Source organism: Primulina eburnea, chromosome 18, assembly GCF_022965805.1.
Source record: "Primulina eburnea isolate SZY01 chromosome 18, ASM2296580v1, whole genome shotgun sequence".
Taxonomy (NCBI): domain Eukaryota; kingdom Viridiplantae; phylum Streptophyta; class Magnoliopsida; order Lamiales; family Gesneriaceae; genus Primulina; species Primulina eburnea.
This window is the reverse complement of record NC_133118.1, coordinates 3,880,139-3,890,331: the sequence shown is the minus strand read 5'-3', so window position 1 is coordinate 3,890,331 and position 10,193 is coordinate 3,880,139. Positions and strand designations below refer to the sequence as shown.

General features: G+C 33.3%; 2 protein-coding genes across 3 annotated transcripts; both read right to left on the bottom strand.

Moving 5' to 3' along the window:
• Window positions 1-1,806: 1,806 nt before the first annotated feature.
• Window positions 1,807-4,835, bottom strand: LOC140819723 (tRNA (carboxymethyluridine(34)-5-O)-methyltransferase). The gene is given in 4 exon segments (XM_073179904.1): window positions 1,807-2,162; window positions 2,955-3,033; window positions 3,036-4,066; window positions 4,663-4,835. Coding segments are annotated over 3 exon segments (1,167 nt in total). The 5' UTR covers window positions 4,039-4,066; window positions 4,663-4,835; the 3' UTR covers window positions 1,807-2,077.
• A 671-nt stretch (window positions 4,836-5,506) lies between these two features.
• LOC140819861 (putative HVA22-like protein g) lies at window positions 5,507-8,387 on the bottom strand. Of its 2 annotated transcripts, none has more exons than XM_073180105.1 (7): window positions 8,258-8,387; window positions 7,400-7,440; window positions 7,216-7,314; window positions 7,080-7,136; window positions 6,917-6,980; window positions 6,628-6,834; window positions 5,507-6,068 (listed from the first exon to the last, which is right to left on the bottom strand). In XM_073180105.1, the coding sequence occupies exons 2-7, from the start codon at window positions 7,429-7,431 to the stop codon at window positions 5,667-5,669; spliced, it is 861 nt and encodes a 286-aa protein (XP_073036206.1). In that variant the 5' UTR covers window positions 7,432-7,440; window positions 8,258-8,387; the 3' UTR covers window positions 5,507-5,666. The 2 variants fall into 2 exon arrangements, with proteins under 2 accessions (XP_073036206.1, XP_073036205.1); XM_073180104.1 differs by having other exon boundaries at window positions 8,142-8,386.
• Window positions 8,388-10,193: the final 1,806 nt, after the last annotated feature.

The following is a 10,193-nucleotide window of genomic DNA, read 5'->3' as shown; positions in this document are numbered from 1 at the left end:
ACCTCAGGAAGCAACTATATTCTATGAGCTGAAGTCGATGAAAAATTCACTTACAGTTAGATGATCAGAAATGTATGTCACCTCGAACTCCTTGCCAAAGCCGGGAAAGGAAATTATGAGGGGTCCTTTCCCATCATTGCAAGGGTCGGGAAGGTCTCATATATATATCGAATCGACTCCGCAACACATTGAAGATTCATGCGATGATGTGAACACTAGAAGGCGTCAACCCTCGCTTATGATATATCTAACATCTACACAGCATTTTCTCAAACAAGTGGAAAATTTTGACTAATATTGATTTTGTCCATTGGAGAGAATACTAATTTATTGTTTTTTAACCTGTTAATTAAAAAATCATCTTTGTTTTAAGTAAAAAATATTTCAATTTGGAAATTTAAAAAAATCGAAATAAATATTTTTTTCAGAAGGAATGGTTACAAATAATTTAGATGATTGAAATCATGTCTAAAAACAATATTAGTAAGTAGAATTTTTTATTTTCAATATATGTTACTTTTTAAAATAAAAATAACTAATTAGATGTTCAATAACTAAACGGTGTAATTTTGGGAAAATATGAGTGTATATTTTCATGAATATAGAATACATAAAAATATTTTCTTAAAAATAATTATATATAAAACTGGAAATATATACTAAAAAAACATATTTAATTGAAAAATATTAAACGAATTATATTTATAACTAAATACTAATTCAAAAGTTACAAATTTATAATTATCAAAGCATTTTATTATAGTATAAAATTTCATAAATATATATCACCAAAGTAACAAAATAATGTAATGCGTATAATAATAATAAAATGGAAGAATAAATATGGCAAACAATCTATATGTAAATGGTGAAATTTTGGGAAAATATGAGTGAAAATATTAATATTTATATAAATTAAATGTAATGCCTATTTTATTTTATTTTTTTAATAAAAAAGTAAATATTCATTATATGATATGCTATAATTTTTTAATAATTCATTAGTTTGATCTCATTATTTTTTTACCTTTAAAATATGAATAAATAAATCAAATTAGTTCAAAGTACAACCAGATCAAGATGAAAATAATTTAGAATCAAAATCGAAACCATATCCAAACAGAATAAACTGGAACTTCAAGTTTCGAGATTGAAACTAGGGGTGGGCGCGGATCGGGTTTTCGGGTTCGGGTACCAGAAATTTCGGGTACCTGACACCAACCTGATCATGTCGGGTATCCGAAATTTTCGGGTATTTTCAGGTACCCAGCAGTCGGGTACCTGAAAAAAAAACCATTTTTTAATTTATTTTTTTAAAAAAAATATATGTATTATTCAAATTTCACAAAAAATCATATCATTATATCGAGTTATGGCTAGTCAGTATATCATATTATGACTAGTAAATTAAAAAAACAAATGTATTTTTCACATTTCACAAAAAGTCATGTCATTATATCATTTTATGATTAGTCATTTGTCATTATATAGGGTTATGACTAGCCACAAAAAAATACATAGTATTTTTTAATTGAATAGATCGGATAGACCCATAAAAAAAGTTTAAAAAAAATATCGGATACCCGATACCCGATCGGGTATCGGTAAACTTACCCGAACCCGATAATGTCGGGTACCCAACGAACCCGTTTTTACAAAAATACCAGACCACGATCGGGTCGGATCGGGTACCCGAAGATAAATGCCCACCCCTAATTGAAACCATCGATTATAGAATTTTGAACGTGTAAACCAAAAATCATATTCACGGTTCTGTAAAAATAGGAACCTTCTGCCCAAAACACATTGAATCACCCCATCTTCATTGATCACATCCCAATGAAAAGCAATTTTTTGACATTTGAACTACATTCAGCATTGATTGGTTACATTTTTTGAAATCTGTAATGTAAACCAAATATTACAATCTCATTCTTCAATGTATGTTTTTACCGCTTTCCCATCTCTGATTCAGTATTTCACAAAAATATCCTTTGCACCATCAAATTCTCGAAGTCTCCCATGCATCTAAAAACCTCTATTTGCTCGAGGTTGAACATGATCACCGGTCCAGAGATTAAGTTTTCTCAAGGATAATGCACCAGTTTGATTTGTCGTAAAATTTATCGACGATGACAGCACCATCCACACCAGACACCAACCTGCAGAGTAAACAACACATTAGATGTAACAACTTTAGTCTTTCAAACCCATGTAAAAGCAAAAAACTCCCCTACCCCACCCCAATGTTGTAATAAAAAAAAGTAGGGGAGGACTTTAACTTGTGTCAGTCAACAAACTCTCGAAATTTGAAGTTTATTTTTTCACCAAAAAAGCTGTTTATTCTCGCCTTGACCCACAGGGTGGACAGAAATGAGAATTAAAAGAAAGAATGCAAAGACTTGCAATTTTATTCTTGGTAGACAGAATTCCCCAGTGCAACAGAAGAAAAGAGGCTAGGGATGGACCAGATGTTCAACAGAGGAATTCTAGTAAAAAAATGTGGGGACTATTCGTAGAGGGGTAAGACAAGAAAAACAGGATGTGTTGAATCATCTCAGTCTCCACAACTACGGCCCCCAGCCTTCATTGACTCCATGAATCTTTTCCATTATTTTTTCCCAAGATTTCACCAGTGGTTCAGCCCAAATGGAAAAAATATACATAAAGAATGGAAATTACATTAAGACCGAAAGCCTGTTCTTTAGCAAAACAGTGGCAGACTATAAATGTCAATGCGGAAATTTGCCCAAATATTGCAAATCACAAAGCTGTTAATCAACGATAATCAAGCAGCAAAAACAAATGCTAGCTGAGGATCGTTTTTGACAATATGCTGTTGATTAGAGCCAAGTATTTAGCTATTAATTACAGGCAGAAATCACTGAGAGATTATTATTATTATTATTATTATTATTCAAACTGAGGAAGATAAACATAAACTGAGGTCTAACCTTTCAAGTTCACCTTCACCAAAAACATGATAATATCTGTCATAGACTACAGCGCCCTTCTTGTCATCTTCCTTGCCCAACCATTAGCTATGGCATTGGCAGAAGCTCCACTCACTTCAGCTCGATGATAGGGTAAGTGCCAAGGAACAAAATACTCCTGATGACAATCTCTGCTTTTTTTATTATTGGAAACCAATGCATCATCTCCATAACTAAAATCTGCATGCATTTCTTCACAAAATTCACCTTTTAGGAACTCAGAAGGAATATACTTCGACGTCTCCGCAGAAACATTTTCCTCATTTTCTGGGATGCTTTCTAGAGCAAGTGAAGAGGAAGGGCTGCGAATTCGGGGGCTTCCAGGCCCAATCCATTCCTCCGAGTACTTCTGAGGAATGGGAGTCCATTTGCTAACCAAAGCTTTATCCTCTTGTTCCCTAGCCCAAACTGTAATTAGAACAAGGCCACCCACCTTGACAACACGTATTAATTCATCTACAGCTTTTTTTCTCCTACATTCCGTGCTTAAGTGATGTAACACTGCTATAGAAATCGCTGCATCAACATATCCAGTTCGGTAAGGAAGATTTACTGCATCAGCAACTAAAACTTCATGCCTCTTATCCGCACATATACCAATAAGGGGGGCACTGATATCACAACCAATGAAATAGCATTTCGGATTCAAACCCAAGTATTTCCCATTTCCACATCCTGCATCTAATATAAGTGATCCTGAGGGCAAAGAGTTAAGAAACAGTTGAACTTTGGGCCATTTTGCAAACCGAGTAGAGCTAAAATGGGGAGCAATTGCGTCATATATGCGATGAACGTACTTCTTCTCAATTTCTGGGGTCGATTGAACATTTGAAGAGGAAGCTCTCGGGTCAGACCTCACAGCAACAGGAGATAAAACGTTTAACATTTCTTCGGATACATCGGACAAACCAGAGGAGCCATCTATTTCTATTTCTTTCATGGTACATAAACCTCTCTGATGGCCAGTTGTTTGAAATATTAAACAAGAGTATGCCCGAAATCCTTTAATAAGAGATGTTCTAGCAGTAGCAGCATCAAAAACCATCAGCTTATGCCACCATCATTAGACTAGACTGAAAGATAAACACCACAAACTTCAGGAAAATTAAAAAAAAAATTAACAAACTCAACGAGAATCTTAAATGATGCCTCACCCACACGGATACTTGATATTAAAGCAAAAACCTTATAGAAGACAATAACTTGCTCCTCAGTGAAGAAAACCCAAACACGTGAGTAAAAAAACAACATAAGCACGCCTTAAGATGAATGGTCAAACAAAAGAACCATAAGCATAAATTCATCTCTTACAAATGACAAATCTAGTAAAATGATTCCAGAAGGATTATTTAAGAAAATCAAGAAACAAATTAAAGGCATTTACATCTACAAAAGGTAAGAAAACGTGGATAGATTAAGTAAAAATCCACTCCCACGAGTTGTTGAATCACCATTCATTCCAACAAACACATAATACAGCGCAAAAATCATCCATCCAAAGTAAATGCAACAAAACATGACAAAAATTTACCATCGGCATTCCGTCAAACAGAAGAATTGCTAAATATAAAACGCGAAAAATCGGAAGAAATCGATATTCTTCAGAAAATTAAAACAGAGTATCGCGAGTTTCATTAAAAAGAAAATGCAGAAACAGATTGAGCCTTACGTAAATATTTGGCAGAACTTAACAATTCTTGCTGCTGTATCTTCGGGTGGTGTATGTGTCCAATGTTCGGAAATATAGGGCGGACCTCGCCGGCGGCGCCGCAAGTGGCGGAGACCTGACTAAATACCCAATATTAGAGGCTTCGGCTCTCGGCCCAACTGCAAGTTTTTATAGATTGGACTTTTAAGGACCATTTTTGGGCCTATCAAGCCCAGTTTTAAAAATATTTGTTTTTCAGAACATTTGAAATTGTTGATTTTTTTTACTCAGAAATTTTTAGGTAAGTCGGAAATTTGATATATATATATATATATATATATATATATATATATATATATATATATATATATATATAAATAGGTTAAAATTTGTGTCAGATGGTCTCACGAGTCGTATTTGTGATACGGAACTATTATTTGGGTCATTCATGAAAAAATATTAATTTTTATGCTAAAAGTATTACTTTTTGTCGTGAATATCGGTAGGGTTGACCGTCTCACAGATTAAGATCCGTAAAACGGTCTCACACGAGACTCACTCATATAAATATAGTTTTTGTAGTAATTTTTCTTTTTTTATTTTGCATTTTCTTGTATGCTTAAGTTGAATTTTTTTTAATCACAAGTCATAAATATTTTTTCATGTTTGATTTTTTTTACTAAGTTGTCGATTAATATCGCTAAAACGTACACATTGAGTTAATCATTTTCCATAGTGTTGATTTTATTAACTTTTCATTATACTTGATAGATTGTTTCTTGTAATAATCCTTTTGTTGGAATATATACAAACATATACTTTGTGAATGAAGATTGATTTACATCTACTGAGGAAGAAAGCAATATGAAAAATGCACAAGAAAAATTTTTCCCAAGAAAAATACAAACAAAGGTTCTGTATATAAAAGAATAAAGGACTTGAAATGAGTAATGTTACATAAGCATGAAGAATCCATTGATCACATATCTGCTAACCAACACAACGTAACTACACTCGAAATACATCTATTTATTCGGATGATTTGGGGGAGCACGTGTTTTCCTAAGCCTGGCTCGTGTCATTCGTTCTACTCCGTCCAATATCATGTCTTGAGGAGGAGGTTGAGCACTTCCATTGGCTGAAGGCACTGAATCAACCTGCATCATTGCCAGTTCTTCTGAAATTTTGACAGTTTCAATAAGGGCTTGCATCGGCGCTGTTTTCAGCTCTTTTGGGACTGCGGGAGGGGGGACAGGGGTGGGAGCAGGTTTCGAATTTTCCGAAGGTCCTGCTTTGTCTGTTGCATCTTCTTGGTGATCACTCAAAGCAGGAGAAGAGGGTTGTTCATCTTGCAGCTGTGTTGTTAGACCTGGTCCTTGATTTAATGGTGCAGCGGGTTTCTGAACTCTGGTGCCTTGCTGAGATGGCTGAAAAAGTTAAAATCGGATATGTTCATTTGTTCATTTGAAAAAAGAGAAAATTGGATCCCTATCAAATTGTACTGGAAAAGTCCTTGAAGGTAGTCGGGAGTTGTAAAAAACAAGTGTGAAGCTAACATATTCAAGAGTAGAAAGAGTTTAAAGTTGAATATTGTTTGGAAGCAAAAGCTTCACCGAATACACACATCTAATGACTGGAAAAGAGTCGTTTCAAAGCACGACTAAATATTAACAACTGCTTTAGCTTTGCCCTAAACAGTTCAAGTTATTTTGAAAGTATAAAACTAGCCAGAATTTTCACTCAAGGAACTAAAGGCAGATTGGATGCAGAAAAGAGGCATTTCTTTTGCTTTGACAAATCAGGAAAGAATTTCTACCAACACTTGTGCATGGCATGAATGTTGGAAAAGAGTTCATTCAAGGAAACTAACTGCTCCTATAAGTGGACAAGGGACAAAAAAAGAAATTGGTCTGAAAATTTTGAATTTCATTATGCTGCACTTGACAACACTGAATACTCTTTGAAAAAAGACATTCCAGTTCATACCTGAGCTCGTTGTGGGGGGGATGATTGTGAAGCAATATACTGTAAAACATAAAAAATTCTAGTTTGCCCGTAGTTTGCAGCCTTTTGCCAGTACAAGAGAGCCATATCTCCAGCTCGTGTCCTCAGTTCTAACAGACTACGGTCGATTTCTGTTTCATGCTTAGCAACATAGTGTCTAAAGAAGGAATCATAGACATATGTTGCTCCCTGAAATACATTAGTAAATGAAAACATTAATATACAATACAGAAGGAAGAAAATACCAATATTCCATAAATAGAAAATTGACCTTGGTTTTAGGGAACCACAAGTATATAAAGAAGGCCAACTTAGCTTCGCCATACATAGGAACCCTGAATACATTTTACAAGCTAGAACTACAATGAGAATCTGGGGAAAAAATGTAACAACCAAGTAAAAAAGTATTAGTGTATCAGTTATTGAAAACTAACCAGCCAACAAACATATCACCAATCCATTCACAAACAGTCAAACAAGCGACCAAGATCCTGAAAGTTGGAGATGAAAATTAATCAGATAATTGCATTAAAGCACTGTTAAATTAAGTAAATGAAACATGCAGCATACCAATATTGGCACCAAAAACGAAGTTGCTCGATGTCAGGCTTGTTCATTTCCACGGATTTATAGCATTCATATGCAGGATACACATAACCCAAAATCAACCTGCAAAATGCTCAGAAATTTAGAAACTTGTGCAACGGAAATGTAGTGGGGTTTAGTTTTTATCTGCCAGAAAAAGGAGACGTACAAAAGTCCTCTCGTCAGTAAAGATCCTATCATCTCGATTCTCTGTCACAAAGATATAAAACACACATAAGATCAAGTTCAGCACACCACAGATTCGGAATAAAAACAAAGAGGTTGCAAAAACTGCATTCCGTTGCTAAAACATGAGAATTTAATCAAATCCCACAAAAATCTAAAACACATAATGAGGTCAAGTATAGCATAGAATCGGGATGACAAATGGAAAAAACCAATTTTTTTCCCGATTAGCTTGTGGATTAGATTAATCTCATCCACAAGCTAATCGGGAAGACAAATGGACACAAATCGCCTTTCTGTGCAATAAATATCCCTAGTGTACTAAAAAACGAGAAAAATCCTCTACCAGCTTAGACATCAAATTTCCAAACTTCGGACAAAAAAAATATCATAGCTTAAAAAAACCTCCGAGAAATGACATTCATGTTCCACATTACGCCTCCTTCATAAAAACAAGAAATGAAGCAGTTTCAAACTCCTATCAAACTCCTAAAAGCTCAATTTCACCGAATCATACTAGTCTCAACCCCCACACAAAGTTTACCGATCCTTCTAAAAATACCTTCACGGTGAAAAAAAAAACAAAGAAAGAAAAACAGCAATTCATCGAAAAAAACTCTTCAAAAATTCAACGACGAGCAACCCCAAAGATAACAAATCGAACATAGAAACAAAAAAGAACAAGCGAAAAGAGTAACGATTCAAATCATTTGGGTTTTCAGAACCTCTACAGAGAACGAATACTCCAGAAAATAAAAAGAGGGGGAAATCTCCGCTCGTTCAGCGCCGCATACACAGTGAGTTGATCAATAAACGACACAGAGCATGAGATTTTAGAAACCTTCTCCGTCGCACGTCCGGCGGAGCCGCCTCGTATACTGAACTAACCGTTACTACGTCGGCGAGAGGAGACAGTAGGCGAGAAGGAGGGGACCGGATTTTGCAGTAAATTTTTTAAAATTCAATTTGAGTTTTTGAAAGGATGAGGAGTAATTTTAATGTGCGGGGAGGTGCACGGAATCAACGTGAGGGCTCGCGCTTACACCATCGATGGTGTTTTCCAGAAAATAATAATACTGACATCGTGGGACGATTGTACATATTTATATCTTATATATAAAATAAAAATTAATATTTTTAACATAAAAAATAAGTTGGATCGGGTTGGATAGAAATTTATCTCACAAAATTGACATATTAAACGATCTTATAAAAAATTATGCGTCCTTGAACCTTGCAGCACTTTGAAATTTGATTGCTAGTATAGATTAAAAACCTGAAAAATTATCTTCTAATATCAATCAAATATCACTAAATTTAAGAGATTTAAAATGTATTCATCAATTTATTTAGAGTAGGTCGTTTGTGACACGGTCTCACGAATCTTTATCCGTGAGACGAGTCAACCTTACTGATATTCACAATAAAAAAATAGACAAAAACTTATGTGAGACGGTCTCACGGGTATTATTTGTGAGACGGATCTCTTATTTGACTCACCCATAAAAGAGTATTACTTTTTATGCTAAAAGTACTATTTTTTATTGTGAATATGTGTATTGTTGACCCGTCTCACAGATTATGATCCGTGAGACAGTCTCACATGAGACTCACTCTAAAAAATAATACTCTTAGCATAAAAATTAATATTTTTTCATGCATGACTCAAATAAGAGATTCGTCTCACAAAATACGACTCGTGAGACCGTCTCAAACAAGTTTTTGTCATTTATTCAATAGTTATTAAATGTTCAAATTAATAATTATCATCAATTCATAAGAACTAACAATCTGCTAGCTAATCTTACACAATTTCAACACAAACATGACTTAATTTTTTTTCAAAATTTATTAAATACACAATATAATAGAAAATTATAGGTAAATAATAATGTGTAACTAAATTATAAATTGGTATCACTCTATGAATTTTACAAAAGAAATGGATAAATTTTTTTAATAAATGATATAATTTTGTTTCAATTTATGATAGTATTTCTAATTTAAAATTTCATTAATTTTATTTTAACATAGCCAAATTTACATCAATTTTTATAATATAATTTATGGAGATTATTTTATTTATTCATATAATCATTAAAGTATATAAAATTAATTAATAAGTTTTTTTTAACATTTTAATTAATTTTAAAATAATTTATAAAGAAAGCTTAGTAATTGAACTTTTGTATGTGCCTTGACAATGACTTATAATATACTGATTAGTATTCAAATTAATTAATAATATACTGATTAGTATTCAAATTAATTAAGGATTTATAATTAAAATAAAATAGATGGTGACATGAATGAATGTATAAGGAGCAAAGTATATTATTTAACCTACCAAAACGCAACAATCCAAGAGAATCTCCCTTTCTAAGTTTCTTTAATGTTACTAATTATATGCTACTCTTCTTTGTACTTTTTAAAGCCTAAGTATAAAGACTCTACCATAAGTTTTGTAAGATCGAGCGTATGTTATTCTACTAAGAATCGTAGTTAATAATAAATGTTTAAATTTAATTTTTTAAAGAGTAAGTTTTTTGTGAGATCGGTCGACTCAATACATACTCGGATTAAAACGTAATATTTTTAGTATAAAATGTAATATTTTTCATAGATAAAGTCAGATAGGAGAAGTATCTCACAAAAGTAACATGTAAGACGATCTCATTAGAGCTTTTGGTGTCTTTTAAATCATCCATATTATGTATCTCAAATGTAAAGTTTCGATTCTCTCTCACCAAGAACAGTTGTTTCTCCCGAAAAATTCT